Below are 26,292 nucleotides of genomic sequence, written 5' to 3'. Positions count from 1 at the left end.
TCAAGATAATAACAACTTAAGTTAATAATAAACAACTTAAACTCATAATAAGCAATGACATTGAAAAATAGGAATAGAGATTTAACTTAGTTGTTAGAATGCTTGCCCAGTATACATGAAGCCTAGAGTTTGACTCCCAGCATTGTGGACAACTGAGTATGTTGCTGAATGGTTACAAATGCCCACAATTCCAGCTTTTATGACAGAGGTAGGAGGATCAGAAGTTCAAGGTTATCCTCTGCGACATGTTAAGTTTCAGGGCATCCTGGGATTCCTGAGATACAGGGAGTTTGCATTATTTGCTTTATTTCATTTAATTATTTTCAAGTACCCTAACAAAGAAAAGCCCCAGATCAGACAAATTTACTAGCAAAATTCTACTACCTACTCAAGGAGAAAGTAACACCGATATTCCTCACACTGTTCCATCAAATAGGAAGGAAAAGAATACTACCCAAGTCATTCTATTCTGAAGCCAGCACTACCCTGTTACCCAAACTAGACAATGGCACACAGTGAGAGGAGACTGTACTCCCATTTGGATTTTGAATGTAGAAATAAAACTTCTCAAGAAAATACTGAGTGACTGAATTTAAAAACACATCAAAGAGATATAAGTTGGTTTTATTCCAATGAACCAAGGAAATGTCCAGATTCTGAAAAATATGCTATTTTCAAAATAGAATACAGAACACAGTATATGTTTAATTCCTTCATTCATTTCCCCTTTCCCCCTCCCCTTTCCTATCTATCTATCTATCTATCTATCTATCTATCTATCTATCCATCCATCCATCCATCCATCCATCCATCCATCCATCCATCCATCCATCCATCCATCATCTATCTACTTACTTATTTACTCTGGAACTAACACAGCACATGTTTTCGGATTTCTAGTTCCATGATAAAGCAACAGGACTGAAACCAACTTTCAGAGGAAAGGATTTATTTCTTTTTTTACTTCATGGTACTACTTTAATCACTAAGGGAAGTTAGGGCAGGAACTCAAACAGGAACCTGGTGGCTGGGACAGAGGGAAATGACATGGAGGAGTGCTTTTGACTGGTTTGTTTCCTATGGCTTGCTAAGTCGGCTTTCTTAAACACCCCACAATCACCTGCAGGTGTTGTTATTACCCACTGCTCTCCATCAATCACTAGTCAAAAAAAATGCTCTACAGATATGCCTACAGGCCAGTTCTAAGGGAGATTTTCTCAATTAAGCTTCCGTCTTTCCATATCACTCTAGCTTGTGTTGACATAAAACACAAAATTATGTGCCAGCACACATAATGTGCTCATGAAAAGTACAAGTTGTTTTTCACTGTGGATGATTTTTACCAGTTGGAGAAAATTGTACAGGTCACTTCAATGCTGTGGATTACAAACCCCCAAATCTGCCCCTTAACATGCCCTCCATGTGATGGTTTGTATATGCTTTGCCCAGTGAGTGGCACTATTAGAAGATGCGGCCCTGTTGGAGTAGGTGTGGCCTTATTGGAGGAAGTGTCACTGTGGGTATGGACTTTAAGACCCTCATCCTAGCTGCCTGGAAGCCAGTATTCTGCTAGCAGCCATTAGATGAAGATGTAGAACTCTCAGCTCCAGCTGTACCAGGCCTAGATTCCGCCTATGGAATAATAATGGACTGAATCTCTGAACCTGTAAGCCAGTCCCAATTAAATGTTGCCCTTGTGAGAGTTGCCTTGGTCATGGTGTCTGTGCACATCACTAAACCCCCCAACTAAGACACTAACTCCATGCTTGCAAGAATAACAGGTCTGTAAGACCTATGCATCAAAACTAAAGGGAACTATATGAATCCTTTATTCTTCACATTTGTTGATAAATGAGTCTGTAGTTTGCACAATTGTTCAAAACATACTGGTACATGAATTGTTTGTTTACAGAAATGAAGATTATATGTTCAGGTATTAAGACAGGTATGAATGTTTTCAGTCATCTGGTTGCTCTCTTATATAACACTGAGGTAGCACTTCGTATTTAAGTACACATTTTACTTTGGAATAAAATAAGTAATGGGTATATAATAATTTCCTAATGAATACATTTATAAATCCTAGCGACTAACACACAAATGATTAATTCTTTTTCATTTAAAGCCTCATGCAACCTTTCTCAGGAGGTAATCAACATTTCTTGATGTTGTAATAATAAGACTTGTCTCTCTTTGATACTCTGTCCAGAGCAGGGTCTTAGGAAGCTCCGTATTCAGTTAGAGGAGCTTACAGATGGAAGGATGTCTATCAACTGCTCCATCACACTTACGGCATGTCCCAGACAACTTTGCCCAGATTATCAGTACCAAGAACTAGTCACATGGGCTCATCATGGTCAGGCTGTGAAATGGAATTCCAAACAGGAAAGCTGCTTCCTAAAGATAATTAAACAAAGGAAGGAAAACACATTACTTTTTGTAGCGGATGAACCGTTGTCTTTCGTCATTTTTTTTTTTTTAATTCTTTCTCTTCATAAGCAAAGGATATTTCCAAAGTCAGTTGCTGAAAACTGTCGCTTTGGAAATGTGAATTCCAAATGTAAGTTAATCTTTGTCAGTTTGAATATATAGTCAAGAACTGTTTGGGGACTCTAACAGGATTTGAGGAGAAAGGGAAGAGGATAGCTATAGCAGAGAGCTGGCCATCTGAAGGGATGACTGACTGGCTAACAAGAATGGACGCCTTGGCTATCTGGTGGAGTAGGCCGGGTGTTCTTGGTTGGCATGGTCCTGTACAGTACGTAAGAATCCAACTTTACTTAATATGTTTCTGCATTACAGTACTTAGGGAAACCACACACACACACACACACACACACACACACACACACACACACACGATAGAAAGATGTGCTGTGTAACGTGATTACCACTTGTTCCCTACCTCTTCACACACACACCTTAGCCAGGCACTGTTCTGAACTTGAGGGGGACTGAAGGGTGTATCTGAAAGGTAGACCTTCAGTCTCTATCTCTAGGATCTAGAAGTGTTTGTTGACTATAAAAGTGTGTTTGATACTTTCAGTCTCTGATTCTAGTTTAAGGGTGCCTTTCCTATGCCCAGGGGAGAATTACTCTAAATAACAGTTGCATCTGTGAGCAGTGTGTGGGTGAGGTAGTCTTGGCCTTAAAAGTGAGTATCCCCAGATAAGGTTTCCTGGTCTTTCCTGAGCAGGCCCTTCTCACCCACAGGTCTTGGCATCCTTCCCTCTCTTCCAGCCATCTGGCCAGGGACCAGCTTCCCAAATCTGCCTTGGCAACAAGCTCTGCTTTAGCCCAGGAGGCTGTTGCAACACCCCCTAACTGAGGAGATTATAGAGTCCTCTTGGAGATAATTTCATGTTCCCTGAAAACTCCACTGGGCTATATAGATCTTATTGAAAGCAAGGACCTTAGAGGTTGTAAATTTAGCAGCAGAAAACTGGCCACCAGGGGCAGCCTCCCTTTGCTGATAGGATATGCCCACCCACTCCATCTCTTCCTGACCTGAGGCCCACCTCCTAGCATCCTCAGTTCTAAATTACTTACGGCTACCTAGTTATCATGCTCCAGGGCCACCAGTCTGCTATTACATTTTATTTTATTTTTTTGGATTTGAGTTTCATCTAATCCCTGTGGCCAGAACAGTTCTCCTGGCTCCATCTCCTAGGTTCCTAAATATTTTTTTCCCCTCCAAGACAGGGTTTCTTTATGTAATAGTCCTGGCTATCCCAGGAATCAGTCAGTCTGTAGACCAGACTGACCTAGAACTCAGAGATCCTCCTGCCTCTGCTGGGACTAAAGGAGTGCATCACCAACAGACTCCTTCACCTTTTAGTAGGTCTTTTTTTGGGCCCACAGTCCAATTCAGCAAATAGGAAAACCCAGATATTGAAGGAATTTGAAAGTAAAACAGGAAGGACAAGGGTGAGAAATTTATTCAGCTCTCCATAATTTCCTTGCTGGTCCTTGAGATTGTGGTAGGCCCAGAGGTTGGGCTGAACCCAGAAGATATTCTGAAGAGATCAACCCTTTCTCAAATCAGAGAGGTTTGAAAGGATCTAACTGGACCATCAGTACTTCATACTCTCTGTCCCTTATTTTCCTTCTTATGAGGGACTTGTGAGAAACCACAACAAGCCAGGCCCTACGTGCATCTTGAGCACCAGAGTGACTGCCTGGAAGGAACAGGAAAACATTTAGTGTCACCTATCCCCACCAGTGACTGCTAGCTCCTGTGAACAGGAAAAAGGCGACCTCTCCTGAGTCTTTCCGACTCCTCTTATCTCCTAGGGCGTCCAGGGTCACTGAGCATAGTCAGGGTCGCATGGGCTCCAGTCCGTTTCCATCCACCCTGGATAGTCAGCCATCGCGACCTGCAGCGCTCCAAACACACTTTTGGCCCTTCCCGTGAAGTTGTGCTCGGGTACTAACCACCCCACCACCAGTAATCCCCGTCCACCTAGCCCAGGAAGAGCTGTCTCCCTAAGGTAAGCTGTTTACTCGTCCCCTTCCTTGGCGATCCTCCCTGGACAGCTGCGGCACCGACAGCAGCTGCACCGCGGCCCGGAGCGTCGGGTACTCCTCCTTCCTCTCTCCTGGGTCTCCGAACTCACTACTGCGGGCCACGCACACACTCGCAGCGGCCGCGACACAGCCGGGAGTGTGTGCGGGACCTCCGGAGCAGGCCGGCGCGGGGACACGCGGCAGCCCAGCTCCTCCGGGGCCCTCCTCCCAGTCGCGCCTCCCTCCTCTCTGCCCACTCCAGTGACACTTGAGCGGTCACAGGGCGGTGGAAGCAGCAGGCCCGCGGGACTGACTGGCACCCCGAAGAAAACAGAGCAGGGGGCGGGGCGCTCACACAGACCACCGCCTTAGCGAAGAGGGACGCGCGCCCTAGCCAATGAGCTTGCGAGGTGCAGCGTGGGGCGGGCCCTAAGGCGGACCCTGAGGAGGAGGTAGCCCGGGCGCTGGAGGCGGGGGCGGTGAGGAGGAAGGGGAGGAGGCGGAGGCGGGCGCGGTGGTGGCGGCGGCCGGCGCAGCGGCGGAGGCGAGGTTGTGCCCCGGACTGTGTCCACCGAGCTCAGCGGCTGTTGCCTGTACGTGGAGAAGCAGCGGCGCCGCGAGGCAGAGGAGGATCGCGGACGAGCGCAGCGGCGGGACGTCTACGGCTGCCGCGGCCCCGGCGGCTCCCGGCGACAATCGGCTTGGGGAAGCAGCGGCGGCCGCAGCGGCAGCCGCCTCTCCAGCACCGGGAAGCCGAGGCGCGTCTGGCGGCGCTGACATCCGCGGCCCTGCCTCTCCTCCCTCGCCCCCGGCCCTCCCCATGTGATCGGTCTTAATCCCGACCGTGTGCGCGCGTGGGGGCTCCATTGCGCGGCGCCCGGTGTCGGTGCCGGGGTGGGTGCTCGCGTGCGCTTCTCCTCCCCATCCCCCGCCCCGTCCCCAAGAATAAAAGAAGAACCGGGAGGCGTGCTCAGAAAATAAATAAATAACCAGCACACACGCGCAGCCCGGAGCGAGGCGGCGGGGCTGGCGGCGGCGGAGGAGGAGTGAAGGCGGCGGCGGCGGAGGAGGGACGCGCGGAGCCGGCAGTAACTTTCGAGCCAGCCCAGAGCCCGGAGCTCCAGCCGAGCGGTTTGCAGCGCGGCGGCGGCGGCGCTGAGTGTCTGGCCCGCCGGTGCGGTCGGGGTGTGCAGTCGGACGGGACGAGCAGCGCGTCGCTGTCCCCCCCTCCCGGTGGCTGGAGATGTCCGAGCCCAAGGCGATTGATCCCAAGTTGTCGACGACCGACAGGGTGGTGAAAGGTAAGCGCAGCGCCGCGTCGGCCCGGGGTGCACCGAGTGCCGCAGGCGACCGTCCGCCCCTCCCCCGCCCCGGTTGTCCCTCTCCGGCTAGCGCCGGGGACCTTCTAGGATCTCCTGCAAGAGGCGATCCCCTCCTCCGCCGCGCCCTGCCCCCACACCGCCCACCCGGCCCTTATCGGGGCATTTATTTTTATTTATTTATTATTTATTTTTGTGGACGGGGGGCAGCAGTTGGCAAATGGCTGAGTGGCTGGGAGGCGGTGGCGGGGGTGGCGGTGGCGGGAGGGGGCGCCCGGGGGGGTGACTGCTGGCAGGGTGTAGCTGCTGTGACAGAAATAGGAAGTGGGTGGCTGCTCGCGGGCTTGCATGGGATCGGGTTTATGGTTTGCTCTTTGTAGAGGGAGGGGAGGTGATTTATGGCTTTTAAAAAATTAATAGGGCATTTTTATGTGGCCGTGGCTTGCCGCGGACTGGCTCGCCCCGGCACATTGCTCCAGGCGCTCCATTGCAGCAGTTCCCTGGGCGCCCCCTCCCCCTCCGCGGGAAGGGCCTGCACAGGACTCGCGAGAGAGCGGGAGAGCGTGGGGGGAGCCCAGCTCCGGCTGCCGAGCGCCGCGGGGGCGGGGGGACCGGGGCCGCGTGGGGGCAGCGCCAGGCGGGGGACGACCGGAGCCCCCGCTGCCGCCCCGGGATTTCCCCGCAGGCCCGGAGCGACGCGAGCAGTGGCGATCCTCTGTCGACCTCCCTTGCCACCCACGGCTGACTGCGGCCGACCTGTCATTGCTCTTAAAGGGTTCCCTGCCGGTGCACACCTTTAGGGTGGGAAGCTCACCGTGCTCCCTTCCCCCCAAGCTCCTAACACTCCCTTGGTAACGGGCTATTTGGTTGTCTTTATTGCTAGGGATGACATGTATGTGTACAACTGACAGGGGTGGCTCTGAGTTGCTGGCTAGGAGAACCCCGGGGGATGCATGGGGTGAGGAAGGGGACAACGTGGTTGCCCTTTCTATCCTTTGGAGGTATCCCACCATCCTCACTGTATTCCAACGTGGAACAGGAGAGGAACTGCAGATACGAAAGGATTAAGTAGTGACACTTATTCTTGGGGTCAGGGTTCTAAGCAAGGCTGAGGTGGGCAAGAGCCTGTGCAGAGCGGGCCTCTGAAACTGGAAGGAGTGATGGGAGCAGACGTGTGTGTGTGTGTGTGTGTGTGTGTGTGTGTGTGTGATCAGAAATGGGATCTTATGCAGCAGAGCATTAGCTAGAGCGCAAAACAATCAAGTCATTTGCTCCAGGAACACTTAGGTGAAAGTAACCCAGTGCCCTCTCTAAGACCATACTACATATTCTCTGGAGCTCTAAAAGGGATACTTGCTCCTACATTTGCTCAGTGTTTAAAGTTTTGAGTTGTGTTGTGCTGTGTGTGTGTGTGTGTGTGTGTGTGTGTGTGCTTGCGTGCGTGTATGTGTATGTGTGTTATGTTTTCTTTTGTGAGAGAATAAAATAGTTTCTCTCTCTATATTGGAATCATTCCTCCTTCAAAGTAGGATTCATAGAGCCATCAAAATAAAGAGGGGAGAGGAATAGCTCTGTAAAAACCTGGTGATAGAGTCACGGACGCACAACAGTCTTGTGCAGTGATCAGCAAGTATCTCCTTAATGTGTGAAATTGAGGCATAGCTCCAAAGCAATGATACTTTGTTTTCTAAACAAAGTAATAGTTTACAAAGATGATACTGTGTGTCGGTAGTAAAAAGAGAGAGAGAGAAAGAGAGAGAGAGAGAGAGAGAGAGAGAGAGAGAGAGACCTGTCACATTGCCTGCTTTAGATGTCAAATGTGGATTTCTAAAATGTGGATTTAGATAGTTATTGTCATCAAGTAAACTATGTAAAACTAATCGCTTGATATGTTTACCAGTTAATAAGCAGAGCCAGCGTCCGACCATTCTATAGCTCTCTTGCCTCATGTTTCAGTGCCGGGTTTTATAAATGACTTCCTCCAGTAGTACATAGGCACACCCATAACTCCAACATTTTTGATTTGATTTATGTATTCTTTTCAGAAGTGATGTATAAGTGCGGACTGTAAATTCAAAATAGGAAGCATTACTCTAATCTCCCACTTGTTTTGATAGGGATTCTACTGGAAGATTTTGTTTACAGAAAAAAAATATTGATGACTGCTGAGTTTCAGATGGGCACCCTGCCATGGTTTTGTTTTTCTTATGCTTTTTTTGCATGCTTTATGTCACTGGTTTAAAAATCCTGACACAGCTTCCACACAACATTTTGTCATGCATAAGGTTTTCAGGATTAGTATTTTGAGATCATAATCTATTTGATCCCTTTGCATATTATATCCACATTTAACAAGTGGGAAGCAACACGTATGCTGAGTGGAAAAAGAAAAATCACAGAATTATTTTTTATTTTAAAATGCACATAGAGTGCAGTACAGGAAGATCTTTTTTTGGTCCATATTTTCTGAAACCTTTATGTCAATTGTCATTCTTGAAGTCATTTCTTAACACAGGAAATGGCTTATCTTTGAGGAGCTATCTCTGCTCTTGAGGTCTTGTCTCCTCTTATACAATGTATCTGTATTTGATACCTATAGGAATAGTCAGATCAGTCTTGTGGCGTGCCTTGGCTTTTTCCTACAGTTATCTTTATTGCTGTGATCTGGCTTTTGCTGGATGACAAATTGCTATTTACAAATGACTCTGGGCTTGTGGTTTTGTTTATAGTAATATGACGACAGCTTTCTACAGCCCTCTTGATTTGTGCTTCCAGAATGCAACCTTAGAAAGGTAGGTTTGAGCTTTAGCTTCAACTATGGCACTGTAGAGGTTTGCTGGATCTGCTACATTGTGTACAGAATCTTTAAACTTCAAGAAGGAAAGAGGCATGGTGGCTGAAGAGAGGAACTTAGGTTACTTCAACTAGCAAATTATCTCTTGGTTTATTTGACTGTTCCTAAATTTAAAAACAAATTTAAAAGTTGTTAGAATACGGAGAAAAGATTTTGGCATTCTGTTTGTTGGGAACCAGTATAATTTGATCCATCTATTTATTTATTTATTTATTTATTTATTTATTTATCTATCATTTATTGGAACATGTAAACTATGTTTGTTTGTTTTGAGAAAGACTATATATGTTGAGGGCTTACTCCAAACTCAAGATCCTCCTGCCTTGGGTCTCCAGAGGTGCATTTCAGGAGCGCTACACCATGTCTGGCTCACATTATGTCTTAGAGCTACACGGAGAATACTGTTACCAGTAGAAGACTGAGGTTAATAGGGTAACTAGCTCTCTTCCCCACCCCCTACATACCCTATGGCCTGCTTCCTTCTGCAGTATACCCAAGCAGTCTATTGAGACTTTTGTATCTGGTCACTTTTCTCTGTCCTCTGTAAGCTTCCACTTTGGCTGTAAAGTGTTGCCCTTTGACAGAAGTCTTTGGAGAAGATTGGACTGTGATGTTGAGCTTGTGGCAGTGTTCTGGCTCTGGATAATTCTTTTCTCATTTCCACATATTTTATAATGGGCCTTTTACCTTATCCCACACTGATTATAATAATAGTCTTTCCAGAGTCTGGCAGGCTGTCAGAGGGTGGATTCCTGGGAAGAGTCCTGAAGACTGTGCTCTGCTCTCCTCTGTAGATGTTTGCTTTTGGTTTGGGGAAGATAGCTGCTGCTGTACACACTGTCACCTTTGATCTCGTCATGTAACCAGGCACAGGTAGAGCGATTCTGGGAAGATGTCTAAGATCATCCAGGCTAGAATGCAGGAGTCAACAGACTGTTACTAAGTAATTGATGATATAAGCCATCGGTATTTATGGCTGAGAAACACTGGTGTGAGTATTCAAAAAGAAAACAAGAATTTGGCACATCACTAATGACTGTTGTATTTGCAAAAGGAAACAAAAGCAGTGGGCTATCAAGAAGAACACTTTCCAAATTTACTTAATGTACATTGTAATGAATTAATTAACTAATTAATAAATTTGATATCAGTCCATTTGTTTCATTTGTCTGGCCTTCCTTTGGAATATAGTATAGTTGATCTAACCATTACCATTAAACATCAATATTTGGTGGGTAGAGTTTACGTTAGCACTGACTGTTGAGAGAGGCATTTGCTAGTATAGCTAATACCACAAATGACATAGTTCTGACATGGATGTTATGCTTGAGTGGATCGAATACAAATTCATGCTGCTAACTAGATATTGGGTTGATGTATTCAGTAATATTTACTCTCAGGATTTCTTAAAAGTAAAGTTAACACAAATTCAATGTTTTCAAAACAGTTTGTAAGAAAAGGAGATTTAGGCATATTCTAAATGTTAACAACTTCTAGAAGAACTAAATACAATGTTGGTGTTGTTATAAAGAACAGAAATGAACCTTTGCTTTAAATAGACACTATATTTAAACATGGTCAGAAAAAGACAGCAATCTGGCTTCCTTAGACTCTAGCTAATGTGATTTATGGTGATATTGATGTTAGGTAAAAATGTGCCATTTTGAATCAGTTTATTCTCCATGATCTGTTTAAAATGATAATTATAGGGGCGTGAAAGTATGACTTCTCCCTGTGTAGTCAGCATTGACAGCTGTCATCTCAGGGTTTCCCTTATTTTTCTGTGCTGTTGTGTAAAGTTGGAACTAATGATAAGGTCAAATAGAGTCCATTTGGAGTGCTGTTGTGGGGAAATAACATTGTTGCAGTTGCAGGCTTTAGAGAGTCTAGATCGCCATTGTGAAGGCTTTGTAAGAAAATGCTGGAACTTTAGGAATTATGAAGGTAGGCGAAGAATGACTCAGCAGCAAATTTTATGATCATTAAAAAATAATTGTGTTCAATTTTCAGCAACTTACCGGTGCAGCAATCAGTTGATATTTAAGAGGGTTATGTTCAGATCTTGAATTCTTCTGTAATTGTAGGTTATGTGTTTTAACTTAACAGGCCACCTTCTTGTATCCTGTGGGATAAGGAAGGCTGGGTGTTTCCTTGACAATGGCGCATCCCTCACTGTTGACAGAGAATTACAAATGACAAATGATACGTGTTCTCCAATCTCTCTAGAATGGTCAGAACTGGTAATATTCAAAGCCATAATGCAGTAGCTTGCACTGCTGATTCTTTATAACCAAAGAAATGGAGGCAGAACAGGCGAAGAGGTATGGGCGAGACAAGAATTCAGGTAAGGGAACGGGTTCTGTGAGTAAGCAGGCTCTTCTTGCTTGAGCGTAGACACTTTTCAATGTTCGATCTTACCACATTTTCTCGCCAGTTCGCTTTCCTAAATCACTGGCTATGTAAAAACATATTTGCTCTATATCTATATTAGCAGAAATGGGCCATTCTGCTGAAATGTTTGGGAAAATGTTATAATCTTATTTGGTCTTGGTGTGAGGTTTACTGAAGAAACCCTGGTGAACATGACTTTCCGTTAAGGTGTGTAACCAGAGATAGAAATAGTATACTCTGACGAACAGCACTTTCATCTGTAAGTTCCTGCTGTCAGCCTCTGTCTGAGTTACTGATAATGACATTGGACAACAGTGCTGTTCTCCATGTTAATTTTTAGAGGAATTCCAAAGCACCAAAGCTATCACTGTTTTTTTTTTTAAAGTTGTAGCTGTTCTGGGAGAGGGACCTGGGCCCCGAAAGGGGACATTGTCTTGTAAGCTAAGTCTTTAGCACTTGTCATTTACTACTCCCGCATTTTTATTTCATTCTGCAAGTACTTCCACCTCATATATGAAATTATCAGTTGAGTTTCATGTTCATAAAGCATGCGTTCATAGAGTGGAACCTCTCATCCTCCCTGTTTACAGACTCTGAAAGTATTGAAATATGATGTACTGCCAGCTTGTGGACCCATTCGTACTGCTGGAGTTTGAAATCCGTTTTCAGTGTGCAGTAACGTGGCAGAAATGAGTCCTGTCTAAGAAAGTAAATAAAAGATAAAAATGCTCCTTTTTTAAAAATGTAAAGTAGGTATTTTTGAGACCTTCATAGGAAGGAATACGGGTGCCCAATTGTATCATCTCCCTCAGATGTCAGGATGGGCTATGTTTGCTAAAAGCTACCCTGGGAATGCAAGGGTCCTGTGGTTGGTGTGTAGGGCACAATGTGACAGAACTTTGTGTTTTTCCAACTCCATGCTGTGGTCTCATAGTAAAAGACACTGCAGCTTGATTTTCAGACTTTAATTCTGGTTTTCTGTGAACTTAAGTGTCTTGTCACTAGAAGTGCTGAATTTGTCTGCAGAAGAGCAAGACACCTAAGCAGCTATCAGAAGTTTCTAGAAGCCGCCTCTTGACTGTGATCCACCACCTCTCAGTGGTCATCAATTTCAGACCCTGATCAACTGTTATGAAACCAGAAGAATTGTTGGCATTTGGAGAGAAAGAGGTGTGGTGTAGTGTGGTGTGGTATGTGTGTGTGTGTGTGTGTGTGTGTGTGTGTGTGTGTAGTGTGCTGTGTAAAAAATAATTGCTGGGCCGGGCGGTGGTGGCGCATGCCTTTAATCCCAGCACTTAGGAGGCAGAGGCAGGCAGATTTCTGAGTTCGAGGCCAGCCTGGTCTGCAGAGTGAGTTCTAGGATAGCCAGGGCTATACAGAGAAACCCTGTCTTGACAAAACAAAAAACAAAAAAAATTGCTGGGACTCATCTAGTCTTAAGACATACATAAGAGTCTCTTTCCACAGCAACTGTGTTCCCTCAGGTTTTCCTCCTTGGGAGGAATTATTAGTTCTGATTCCAAAGGTGCATTTATTTCTATGGAATAACGGAATGTTCTGAAAATCACAGCTCACCCACCAGATCCTGTCCTGCATCGTAGGTTTTGCGTGTACTCAGGAGTGCATAACATTTGTCAATATTCGGATTCAGAGTTTTGTTTTGAAAGTTTGGTCAGTCCGACCTGTGGCGCTTACCAGGATGCTCTGCCTGTTTTGTTCCCAGTAAACACTCCTTGAATGACTTGATCACTGTGGAGTTTTCATGTGTTGTCTTAAGCTAAAAACAGAGACAAATTCTGTTTGTTTTGACTTTTCTTTTGCTTTCAAGTTCCGATTCCTTGTGAATGGTTGTATTTGGTGACTGGAAAATTCCTTCTTCAGCCCACTCAGGAACTGGAGGATGGGAAGGCAGAACGAAGGTGACATAGCTGTGCTGAGGGCGGCTTTCATGTTTGATCATTTTAATTGCCTGTGTCTGAGGAATTTTAAAGTTAATTTTTTTTAAATCTGAGATTATTAGCTTGAACTTGAACACTTTATTTTGTAATAAAATACTGATTTTTTTTTAGTAATCAGTTAAAGCTGTCAGCTGTTTGACATATTTGGGAAGATACATTATTCATTTAATCCTGGGATAATTGGATGGTTTTTATGTTAATTATTGCCAAGACTTCCAATTTTATAAGAAAATGATCTGATATATTTTGAAAGAAAACAAAATCAAAATGCAAAACTCAAACCCTCCTTTGTATGCATCTTGATTTATTATTTTCTGGTGTGTGTGTGTGTGTGTGTGAAAGAGTGTGTGTGTGTGTGTGTGTGTGTGTGTGAGTGTGAGTGTGTGTGTGAGTGTGTGAGTGTGAGTGTGTGTGTGTGTGTGTGTGTGTGTGTGTGTGTGTGTATGTTTTAACTTAGAAGTGCCAGTCTTGCTGTTGTAGCCTCTTGTCATCTTCTGGCCCTGAAGCACCACTGGACAGCATCCATCTGGAAGATGAACAGGCCATGAGAAGTTAAAAACCATGGCACCCACTCTGCTGAGTCCTTGTTTCTGCTGAGTGGGCTTTGGGCCATGTGTTGACATTTGTTTTTAAGTATCTTGTAAGCAATGCCATCCTATCAGATTAAATTAAAAGCGTAATATACCGTCTTTTAAAATGACAGAACTGGAGTCAGCATTGTGCTGTTCTTTGTTTGCTTTTAACAGAGAAATTTAGACTTCTTTTTTTAAGGATGAAGTCTAAGCTTGTTTCTTTGTTACACATAGCTAGTGTTACCTTTCCTGGGAGGGCCTGATTCTTGGGATAGGAATAGTTCCTTGGGTCACTCAGTTCCTACCCTTGGGTATGACATCTTCAGCTGAAGTCTCCCACACTGACCACCTAGCTGGGAGCAGGTTGTTGCCAATGGTTTGTTTTCTTGTCTGCCTCTCCTCCTCTGGAAGTAAAAAGCCCTAGAGCAGTGGTTCTCACCCTGTGTGCTGTGACCCCTTTAGGGGTGTGAATGAACCTTTCACAGGGTTTGTCTGAGACAAGTGGAAAAATACGGATATTTACATCACTATTCATAACAATAGCAAAATGACAGTTAGGAAGTAGCAGTGAAAATAATTTTATGGTTGAGTGTCACCACACCATGAAGAGCTGCTTTAAAGGGTCACAGCATTGGGAAGGTTGGGAAGCCTTGACCTAGGGAGAGGAAGACGCTGTCCCATATGCCTTTATATATTCAGCTCTAGCAGAGAGCCTGCTTTACAACAGGACTGTGATCCATAATTGCTATATCTATTCATTAATAGAAAAACTGAGATGCATTTCAAGTTCTTAAGTTGTGGGGTTCTATTTCAAGGTTTTGTTCAACTTGTTAAGATTAGCTTACAGACATATGATGATGTCTTGATTTTTTTTTTTTTTTTGAGCCACAGCTCTGTTTTACTGGGGAGTATGCAGTGTTCTTGTTCCCTGAGCATCTACGACCAATATGCAGAAATACCGCTGACGGGACTGTGGGTGTTGTTTTTAGGTGGACCTTTGTTACAAGATGCACAGAAGGCTGTGTGAATGGTTCAGTGCGGGGCGCTTGCCTGGTGTATACAGGGCACTGGGTTGCATGCCTGTCACCAGGGGCTGGGGAAAGTGTGCAGATTAATTTTCCTCCGTGATTGCAGGGAGGTGGTGATTTCTTTTTCAGTTAGTGATGAGAATAAGTTGTAGGAAGGCCACATGACAAGCAGTTGTGAGGCCTCGATCAGGCATTAGTGTACAAATGCAGATTTGTAACTGTGAGTTTACAAATCAACATGTACGTAAGATATCATACATTTGTATAGGAAGTGACTGAGTGCAAATACAGCAATGATAGACTTTCTGAATAACAGAGGCTGTACACAACCCTCCCACACTGTACTCCGTAGTGCTGGAAGAACTGAGCCCTTGAATTCACAGCACCTGGGAGGCCCAGGAAATGAGGCATCTGCCCCGAGCCCCTTTTACGGATGAGCTTGGATCTCCGGCCAGTCCACTCTGGACTGTTTGCCTCCTTCAAGCAGGCCCACCCCAGGGGCTCACTTACCCCAGTGTCACCTCTGTCTCCACCCCACAGAAACACTTTCATTTCAAGGCATTTAAGATAAAGGGAGCTACCGGTAGCCTGTGTACAAATATTGTTACTGAGTTATGACTTTCTCTATTCACCACCAGGAACGGAATCTTTCTCTCGTATCCACTTCTAGTCAGAATCCTTTCTGTTTGGCTTAGTTCCACAGAGCCCTTCCAGACACGGATGTGTACAACTCGGGAGTGTGTTGGGAACACCACGGAGGCCATAAGGAGTTTTAATTGTGACGGGATCTGAGAGATTTTGCATTCTGATCGAGGAAAAGCTGGTTGTGCTTTAACCAGAGTCTGCAGACTTAGGCTGCTTACCTCTGTGTGTGTGTGATCACGCTCAGATGAGCCAGTGTTTGAAGCATCAGAAATTTAGGTCACAAACTGAGGGGGTAATAAAGACTAGGAGCATTTAACACTAGAATAGATTATTTTGTCATCTTAGAATAAGCAGTTAGGACTTGTTTTGAGTATAAATGGGAAGATATATACTAAAGCCTTTAGTTTGAATTATGAGATTTTTTTTTAAAAAATTTTTTTAATGCTGGAAGTAACCTTGGGAATCCAGTTCACCATCTATTACAGAAACCCACCCATCTCTTATTTTATTTTATTTTATTTTATTTTTTTATCTCTTAGTCTTATTTAGGTCAGGTCTATGTCTGGCAAATTAGAGTGTTGTGGTTGGAATGTGCAGCTGAATTTTAGCTAGAGCAACTGCTAACGTGGAAGCCCTGTCAGGCCTTCCTGAGGGATGGGAACACTGCCACCTCAGGCTCCGGTTAAGTGAGAAGGATCGCCCTGCTTCCTCAGGCCTCTTACTCCTCCCTCCATCCTGGGCATCTCTTTGTACAAGAAATGCCTTCTCCCATCCACGCGGTCCGATTACTCTGAAAATGAATTCGTTGTGTTCCAAAGACTGTGCTTTGTCTGTGTTCTCCGAGAGAACACATTCCATAGTAAATACAGCACCCTTGTTCCTAAGTCTTCTAGCTCGTTAGGCACACAGGGTGGTTTCTAGGTCATTCCGTATATTATCAGCTAATACGAGCCTTTAAATCCAAGTCAGGTTAGTAGAGTCCTTGAAGATGGAGATTTGAACAAACGTTGATCATGGTTAGCCTGCATTCATGGTCCACCAGCCCTTTGAGTTGGGTTTCTCCAGTTTGGTTTGTGGCCTTCCTGTGCCTGCATGCTGCCCTTTAATTTAAGCTGCCTGAGGTGCAGAAGCTTCTCACAGATAGGCTCTGTCCACCATACCACGTCCTTTGACTGGATATGGATTGCCACTGTCATGATACTCTAAGCTTTGAAATTCCCTTTATCTTCTCCCAGTCCCTTGCGGCTTTAGGGTGTCTAATACTTAATCCCTGTAAGTAGGAACATCCCGGAACCTAGAAAGTATTTGAATCTCACCAGTGATTTCCTGTAGCCTTTCATTCATAATGCGGGCAAGTTTCAGAGATGGTCGGTCGGATCGCTGAGTACCTTGGAGGTGAGAGTGGGGTGGCTGAAAAGCGGATCTCTTGGTCAATTTCCCAGCACACCATAGCAGCAGATTAGCTTCCCACTCGATCGGAGTCTCTGTGCCCAACTCAAGGGCCATGGATAAACAGCTTCAAAGTCCATTCAATTTCATTACCTCAAAGGATTAAATGTGATTTGATAAAACGCGTTTCGCTGAGATTTGAAGCTGGCCATGGGCTCGCAGCTGTGGTATCAGAGCACATTGCTGCTTTAACTCTGCTCCGAAGTATTCATTACTGATAACAATGTACACACATTTGTGAGGGTTTCACAAGTGGATCCAAGTTGCCCCATGAGAGGGTGCTCTCGCCCGTGTCCTGGCCAGAAGAGATGGACCCAGAGCTGTGAAATGCATGGCCTACAGCCTGCTTGATCTGGTTTTAAATTGGGATGCATCCTAGTATTGTTTCTGGAAACTATGCCTGTATTTCTCTGGATGTGTTGGATGATGACAGTGTGTAAGACTCCTTGTTTCATCATGCTATTGCTCTGGGCAAGTGATTCTCAAGTCTGATGCATCAGAAAGCCAGGAAAGGCTTGGGCCTACACTGGGAGGATATACATTTGAGAGGTAGGTCCGCACACAGAGCCGTGGGAACCTGTGGGGACCTCTGTGCACATTTCAGAGTTCCTCTATTCACAGCATCACCAGCAGCTACTTCTTTTTTATGGTCTTCTTTTTCTTTTTTTTATAAACATTTATTCTTATTTCATGTGCATTGGTGTTTTACCTGCATGTGTGTCTATGTGAAGGTGTCAGATCCCCTGGAACTAGAGTTAACAGACAGTTGGGAGCTGCCATGCTGGTGCTGGGAATAGAACATGGGTCCTCTGGAAGAGCAGCCTGTGCCCTTCACTGCTGCTGCTTAATTTCTGCAGCCCCTGCATAGACTTCTATGATCAGTTAGTGTTTAAGACAACATTGATATTTTGAAATAAAAACTTCCAGACGTGATATTAAAACAATGTAGCGAACTGACTAAATTTTCTGCACTTTGGTAGTTACCGATGCCCAGAAGATATCCCATGCCTCAGGAACTCACTTTTTATGAACTTCACTCAGCTTTCTAGACTGCCTCCCCCCTCCCCCATTCCCACTAAGAGACACTCCCTGCGGTAGATAACCAGGCTGAACCTGGTTGAGTATATAAAATGACTGTTGATCACTGTCTTAGTCAGGGTTTCTATTCCTGCACAAACATCATGACCAAGAAGCAAGTTGGGGAGGAAAGGGTTTATTCAGCTCACACTTCTGTATTGTTGTTCATCACAAAAGGAAGTCAAGATTGGAACTCAAACAGGTCAGGAAGCAGGAGCTGATGCAGAAGCCATGGAGGGAGGTTCCTTACTGGCTTGCTCCCCCTGGCTTGCTCAGCCTGCTCTCTTATAGAACCCAAGAATACCAGCCCAGGGATGGTACCAGCCACAAGGGCCCTCCCTCCTTGATCACTAACTGAGAAAATGCCCCACAGCTGGATCTCATGGAGGCACTTCCCCAACTGAAGCTCCTTTCTCTGTGATAACTCCAACCTGTGTCAAGTTGACACACAAAACTAGCCAGTACAATTGACCCCTTGTCAACTTGACATACAAACACATCGCTTTTAAGCCTCAACCCTTACTTTTTTATTCATCCCCAAGATCTAAATTACTTTAACAGTCCCATAGTCTTTACATATTAAAAGTTCAATCACTTTAAAATGTCCAATATCTTTAAAATTCAAAGTCTTTTAAAAATTCAAAGTCTCTTAACTGTGGGCTCCACTAAAATACTTTCTTCCTTCAAGAGGGAAACATATCAGCGCACAGCCACAACCAAAAGCAAAACTCAAACTCCAGTGGTTCAATGTCTGGGATCCAACTTATGATCTTCCAGGCTCCTTCAAGGACTTGGGTCACTTCTCCAGCTCTGAAAATTATTAAAATGTGTTTGAACCATCCACTTTATCTTTGTAGGTATTGGACATTTAATGCCTACCAAAGGTAGCTTTATACTATGTTCTTTATACTATGCCCGCCTTAAACTAGGCAGTTAGTGATGGTTAATATTGAATGTAGAAAACAAAGTCAATTTTACATGACAAAGTAGTTGTAATTACTTTCCAAGCAGAAGGATCCCTGCATTGTGTGTGTGTGTGTGTGTGTATGTGTGTGTGTATGTGTGTGTGTGTGCGGGGGGGGGGGGGGGGGGGGGGGCTCTCCAAAGGCTGTGCTTCTATTTCTAGCAAAAAGAAAAAATAAATAAATAAAAAAAAGAGTAACCAATCTTAATTTTCTTGACTGTTTCAAGTGACTCTGAGCTTATTTTATTTTAAATTTTGTGGACCTCAGAGTAGAGTGTGTGTGTGTGTGTGTGTCCAAGGAAGTTAGAGGCTTAGAATATCCTGTAGAAACAGCTGTGGGTACCAGGAAGTGAATCTGAGTCCTCTTAACCGCTCACCATCTCTGTAGCCCTGTATCGTACATAGAGTAAAGATGGTTTTAGGGGATTGGAAGTGGGGTGATGGGACTTTCATAGCTGGAATTCTGCAGTTATTCTAAGTTAGGATTAGTGTATGATACACCATTATTATGAACTATTGAAGACAGGGCTGACTTTAAAAGTGAAGTAGTTCAGCTATTGAAAAAAAGAAAGAGAGGTTTTTTTTTTGTTTTTTTTTGTTTTTTTTTGGTCAGGGGTAATAGTGCACAACTCTAATCCCAGTGCTTGGGAGGCAAAGGCAAGCAGACCCCTGTGAGTTTGAATCTAGCCTGGTCTACAAAGAGTTTCAGTACACCAGAGCTAGACAGTGAGACCCATCTCTAAACAAACAAACAAAAATAAAAAAAGAAAGAAACAAAGAAAGAAAGAAGGAAAGAAAGAAAAGCAATTCCTGTGAGATGACTAGGAAGCCACCTACCTTACCATCCTTGGGAGAGGCCTTAGTTCACTTCTGGATAAATCTGGAATTCAGCCCCGCAGTCTCTATATGTCACTGCAAGCCCATGGCAGGAAGCCACATGTCCACATTGAATTCATTTTTCTTCTTGAAAGAAGTAACAGGGCTAAGTTTGCAAGTCTGAGACAAGAAGAGAAATTACATGTAGCACTGCCCAACCTGGTGCCTGTTCAGAAAGAGCCTTTGGAATGTGGCAGGTGCTGTGGCCTTAGTAGACAGCTCCTTTGAAAGCCAAGGGGATTCTAGAAGGCTTTCTTCACATTAAGTGTGTGTTTCCTCATATCCTGCCCATCACTCCTGGTGGTTTGGGGACCTCTGCCTTTACACAGAGAGATTTCATATTGGTCTGCAAAGGCTTCCCAGTGTCCAGATTCTGTACCTTTTGACTAGATGGGCTTTTTTCTCCAGGATTTCCTCCTTTGTTTTGTTTGCAGCTCCTCCTGACCAAGTCCTGCATGTTAAAGTTCCTGTATCTCTTTGCTCAGTCCCCAAGGCTGTCTTGCTTCCTTCAAGTCATAGCCGATGACTGCTCGTAGACTGATGACTAGCACATCTATATTTACAACCTGTTCTTTTCCCCTCTGGAATGATTTCTCAAGCTCTACGACAGTTGCTATGTATGGGGCGTGGTGCAAATAAAGTTGGGGATCTGCTCAGGGATTCCTGTCCTGGCGACGTTGCTACCATCCATCCGGCCAATCAAACATGTCACTCAGTTCAGACCTTTTACGTGCTTCTACCCGGTTGCAGCTGCCCTCCTACAACAGTCTCCGCTTCCAGCCTGACTTCTGTGCGTTCTTTTTCTCATATGATGTCTAGAGTGATTTCTTTTTTCAAATCTGAACAGATTATGCAGGCTCATGCGGCTCAAGGTAGCCTTGAACTGGACATGTAACCGAGGATGGGCTGGAACTTTTGGTCTGCCTCTCTCCACTTCCCTAGTGTTTGGCTAGGTTTTTGGGATTGCTCTACCATGCTCAGGTTATGTGATGTTGGGGGACTGAACCCAGGGTTTCCTGAGTGCCAGACAAGCATGATACCAACTGAGCTAAATCGCTACTCTGTTAGTTATTGATCTTAGTTTTACTAGTATTTGACCCTTATGAATACATGAACTCTGAAACTATTTACTGTAAAGCACATGCTATTTTATATTGAAATCTTGTCAGCACTTCATTGGAGTTTCAGTTCCTGGCTGCAGGGAGAAAGAATTTCTTTTCTTTTCTTTTTTTCTTTTTTTTTAATTTAGGGATGTGTTGAGAATGTCTGAGCCCTGGGACTCGGCTTCTGTTGCCGAGTTGCAGCCACAGTCCATTTTGTTTCACTGGGTTATTCAGGCTGGCTTCGAAAATTCCATCCCCATACTTCTCCTACCATCACAACCCCAAGCCACCAGTGCAGAAGTTGAAATAAACTTAAATCCAAAGTAGATTTCCATGGATCCCCCCAGACTCCATAGCCTTTCTCTTTGAACCTCTGCCTCCTGTAGCCACAGCTGTGTGTGTCTGCCGTTCATATGTACAATGTGTCACCAATGATTGCCAACGTGTTTTCCCCTTCGTCAGTGCAACCTTTTGGGGTTCATCTTACAAGCTCCACCTCCCAACTGGTTCCTGAGATGCCTAGAATATAATTCTGCCTTTTAAAAAACTCCTTAACTCAAATTGAAGGAGGTATTCATATATGTGTATATGCATCAATATCACAGAAATGGCAATACTGGCTTTTTTTCCAGTATCCTACTTTTAATTAATGTAGTCCAAGTTGAATTATATTATGTAATAACTTTGATTTACCCTCTTATCCTGTCTAAATGTAATTTTCATGTGGTAAATTTATAAGCCAGCTAGGCCTTCGTTGCTGTAGACTTTGTAACTTCTATATAATTCTAATCACAGCATTTAACAGCCCAGTTGAATTTAATCATGCTAAAGTAACCCACATCCCTGTAGTTATTCATTTAGTATTTTTGTTGTAATTTGTGTCTGGGTAGGTTTATCTGAGAGTTTACCTAAACCTGGCTGCTAAATTAATTTCCATAGGAAACACATTGTCAGATTTCTACTGTAGGTTCTGTACATATAATATTGGAAAAGATGGGATTGGGTTAAGAAGAAACTGGTAGGTTCTGTTTGGATATATATATATCCAAACATCATTCTCTGGTTTCATGTGTGTGTTTACAGGCATATTCCATACAAGTGCATGTTCATCCGCTCACAAGGCCATGTACACATACCCCCTTCCACACACATCAAGTCCAGCAACTTCCTTCTGCACATTATTGTGATTCTTGAGGTGGGGGGGGGGGGAATGGGTTTTCCAGGAACAATGGGTGGAGAATGTTTCTCATTGGCGAGTCTTATGCACTGTATTATTTAACCTTTACCTTGAGAGAGAAGACTTTATTCCTTTGCAGGCCTCTTTGTCTCCTCACAGGCTCTAGCCCAAAGTAAATCAGTGACCCATGAGTGACTTGATACTTCCTGAGCTTTCATTTCCAAATCATTAACACCATTAGGAGTTTGCCTTTCAAGAGGATGAGTTCCTTCCTAAGTACCTTGGGCAGCACTGTTGTGAGCGGGTCCTTGAGGGGGTGTTTATTTAGCTATGACCCCCGCAATCTTGACCACAAACCCTGAGATTTTGCCACAGTGACACTAATGTGAAGAGAAAATGCACAATTTATTTTTGCATGAAAATTAAGCTTATAAATGAGTTTATTTTGTGACAAGGTCCCCATTGAAATACTGATGTTTATGTGTTTGTAGACATGTGTACATGAATGCATGCCTCTGGAGACCTCCCATTTTGGGTGCTAGGAACTTGAATTGGAGTCTTCTGCAGAAGTAGGGCTCTGACTTAATTCTTGAGCCCCGACACAAGGTCTCTGGCAGCCCAATCCGGCCTCTAACTGGCTGTGTAGCTGTGAATGACCTAGAACTTCTGATCTTCCTGTCTTTATTTCCTTGGTGCGGGATTTGGGGCAGAAGTCAGCATACCTGGTTTAACCAGCTCTGGGATGAATCCTAGGGCTTTCTGCTTGCTAGGCAAGCACACTGTAGGTGAGCTACCCTACCCAGAGCAAGGACTTGTATTTATATAAAGTTCTGTTGCTGCTGAAATTATATATATATTTAAGTGGGAGGAACAATAAGAGGAGTATTGGTATTTTACTCCATTTTAGAAATATCTGAAGGCGATGAATGCTAGCATTGAAGTATAAATGAGGATTTACTGATTTGAAACATTGAGGAGGTGCTTTCTATGAGATAGTCAGAGGAGAGTTTTTTTTTTAAATTGGATCTTGAGGTTTTCCTGTTGCTGAGAACTGAATGAGGTATCTAGTGCTGGTTACTTACTGCACTCACTGCAGGGGTTTTGCTCTCTTAGGTTCGTTTCTATATTTCTGTCACTAAAGCAAAGAAAGGAAGCCGCGCAAAGCCAGAGTGGAAGCCACTTCAAGGAGTTGTCACATGAAACATTCCGAGGAGGGAGTCATGTGGTTTCCTTGTAGCAGTTTTAGATGCAAATATGAATTGTTTTGAGATCAGAAAATTTCATTTATTACTTTCAGGATTCTGTGACCCGACTGAGTACCAGCACGGCTGCACTTTTAAACTGCATGTTTCACCCTTCTTGAAGACAAGGGGGAAGGGTGATGGAGTCCTGCATGCCCAGGCTTCATCCAAAGCAGGCAGTGGGAGACATTTGATTCTTGAACCCCCAACTGATAAATGTTTCTGATTTAGCTGAAGCTGGTTTGAGTGTTGATGGGAAATCCCATGTTGAAGTGGTTGAAAGTCACGGGTGTAAGAGAAGACATTCACAGTCTGTGTGGCAGTCCTCAGGTTTCTCTATATTCAGACAGCTCAACTTCTTACTGCCCTCTTACTCTTCCTGGCGTCACGATGAGTAACTGTGCATGTGGGAACATGTGTCCCTGCTGGTGTCTGCGTGGGGTCTTGTTTCCTTATCCTGATTTTGCTCCCTGTGGTGTTTGCTTGGACTTCATAATGGCTTACGTTTTGATTGTTTTATAACAATATTCGTTAACATATAGAACACAGGCCTTGAATAAGTAGGAGTACAACTGGAGTGTTTTATTGACGGTTCTGGTTTTGTTAACTAAGATTTATTGAAACATGAGATCTTCATGACTTGAAAAAACAGAATATACATTACAATTTTCCTGCCGAGGGTGCTTTAGTACTAAAGTCAGGTCTTCCTTGAAAACAGCCTTTCCATATAAGAGTGACAATTATCCAGTGTTTATCATTGTATACATGGATATTTTTATTATATCATGAATATAAGGTAAGTGTGAATCAACTAGGAATATCTCAAACAACCAGTGACTACACACTCCAGTGAATCTACTTATGAACAAGGTGAGAAAATAGATGAGAGACATTTGGGTGCCTTTTCTAAAAATGTGAATTTAATTCCTAGTTTAAATTTAAAGTAGGAGATTAGAGGCAGGTAAATTCAAGTCTAACCTGATCTATACAACGAATTTCAGGACTGCCAAAGCTATATACACAGTGAGGCCTTGTGTCAAAAAAGGGGGGTTTTGGGACAAGGCTCAGTGGTTGAACACTTGTCAAGTAAAGTGGGCAATTAACATAAAGAGCACCCCTCTCCAGAACCTTCTAGTAAATGCTGTGTGGGAACATGTTTCTCTGATTTTGCTTTATCCTGACCCAAACTGATAGGGTATTGTCTTTGTAATACACAAGGAGTTTTTATTATTGGAAAAATGTGTGCCTGTGTATCCCTCAGTTACCGTATTGGCCTAGAGTCCAGTCCCCTTGAACTGAGCAGAAGTACCACTTCTTATACCAGTCTTGATGGGGGTAGGAAGGCCAACATAGGGGAGGAGGGGAGGAAGGGGAAGAGAGGGAGAGGGACAGCAAAAATCTAGGAAGGGGAGGGAGGGGGAAAGAGAGAGAACTGTGCTTGTAATTGAACCCAGGACCACATGCCTTTTAGACAGGTAGCCACTGGAGATAAGTTGCTCACTGGGGCCTTGCCTTCCCAATCCTCCCAGTTCAGACTTTCAGATACCTAATTGCTGGATTTCTGTGCCTGAGTGTTATTATTACTGACTGTTTTTCTTCTACTCCTATGCTGAACAGTGTATTGTAGCATGGGGTAAAATTTTGTCCTTTTCAGTGTTTCCCACTGTGAGGTTTGGTGAATGATGGGGTTTATTTCCACAATAATGGAATTATCAACACTAAGGTTATATATTTATTTTTGGTTTTAGTTTTTTTTTTTTTTTGTTGTTGTTGTTTTGTTTTTTGTTTTTTTGTTTTAAGATTTGTATGAGTATACTGATGCTGTTTTCAGACATACCAGAAGAGGGCATCGGATTCAATTACAGATGGTCGTGAGCCACCATGTGGTTGCTGGGAATTGAACTCAGGACCTCTTAACTGCTGAGCCATCTCTCCAGCCTCATTAATGTATATTTTTAAATGATTATGAAATTATGCTGCAGATGATGACAGTACCATCTGTTCTTACCCGAACTGCTGTCCTATGAAGAGAGTTCCAGAAGATTATTTGGTCTATATTTAGCTGTCCTCAGCTACTCAGAGATTTTTGTCCAGAGAAGAGGGGAGGGGGAACTTGTACACACAGTGTTGCTGGGGTTGTGTTGTCTTATCCACCCAGGCTTACATGCTATTACACGACCACGGCCATTTTATGCATGTAACCCAGGGAATCGAACTCTGGGATTTCCTGAGTGCTCCTTGTTGCTATTCCCAATAGTCTAGTTTTGAATCTTAGGAGAGAGAATGGATGCAGAAGGATTATGGTTCTGACAACACTCAGTCTCGGGAGACACCTATGTCTCTTTCCATTCCCCTGTCATTCGCTTTCATTGATGTGAATTAGACTCATCGGGCTCAAGTTTAGATGATGGCTTGACTGCTTCGATGTCAGCCATATTTCCCAAGAGTCAGCTCCTTCGTCCCTGAGGTAGTTTTGGGAGGTGGGTGAGAGGTAAATCCCTTCTGATGTTTGGATCAGGAAAGTTAAGGTTTACTCATGGCTACAGGGCCAAAGAGTAGTAAACAAATCCGGCTTCAAGGCTTCAAGGCTGGATCTGAACCCTGCTGTGAAGAATTTCAAGAGTGTATGGCAGTTAAAGGAATAGGCCGGGTGGCCTCATGGACTTTGATTTTTTTTTATATTGTTTTTATTTCTTTGAAAAAGAATTTTAAAGCAGATCTGCACATCATTTTGTTGAATGCACAGACTCTGGCTGTGGGGCCCATGTTTCCTCTACCACAAAGCTGGAGTGTGACCTGACAAGCACAGGAAATGGACAGAAGACCACTTTTTTCTAGAAAGTGGTTATATATCTGTTGTCAGTCTTGGTAAGTAACTCATTATTTGCTAATTGATTAGTAAAATTCAGATGAAATAATGAATAGAGAATACTGACTCTGGGCTAGGAACCATCACTCACGCTTAATGAATATTGGTTCATTGGTTCATTAATTTACAATAGACCTAGATTCTAAGATCATGTCTTCAGAGGCCTAAATTGCTTCTAAAATTTTATCTATTATACATAAAAATGAATTATTTTTCACTGTCTTGAACTTTGAAATCTTTCCCACACCATCACTTTTGGGGGA

At 43.9% G+C, this 26,292-nt stretch overlaps 1 protein-coding gene across 1 annotated transcript in view; it reads left to right on the top strand.

The window, feature by feature from the left end:
- The first annotated feature begins 5,044 nt into the window (after nucleotides 1-5,044).
- Ppp3ca (protein phosphatase 3 catalytic subunit alpha) overlaps nucleotides 5,045-26,292 on the top strand; it is a 275,845-nt gene continuing 254,597 nt past the window's right edge. The window contains exon 1 of the mRNA XM_052179166.1: nucleotides 5,045-5,807. Coding sequence (XP_052035126.1) covers nucleotides 5,750-5,807 — 58 coding nt within the window. The 5' untranslated portion in view covers nucleotides 5,045-5,749. The remainder of the gene's footprint in view (nucleotides 5,808-26,292) is intronic.

This window comes from Apodemus sylvaticus, chromosome 4 (genome assembly GCF_947179515.1).
Source record: "Apodemus sylvaticus chromosome 4, mApoSyl1.1, whole genome shotgun sequence".
In the NCBI taxonomy this organism is placed as follows: Eukaryota; Metazoa; Chordata; class Mammalia; order Rodentia; family Muridae; genus Apodemus; species Apodemus sylvaticus.
Note: the sequence above shows the minus strand (reverse complement) of the source record. Positions and strands in the feature narration are given on the sequence as shown.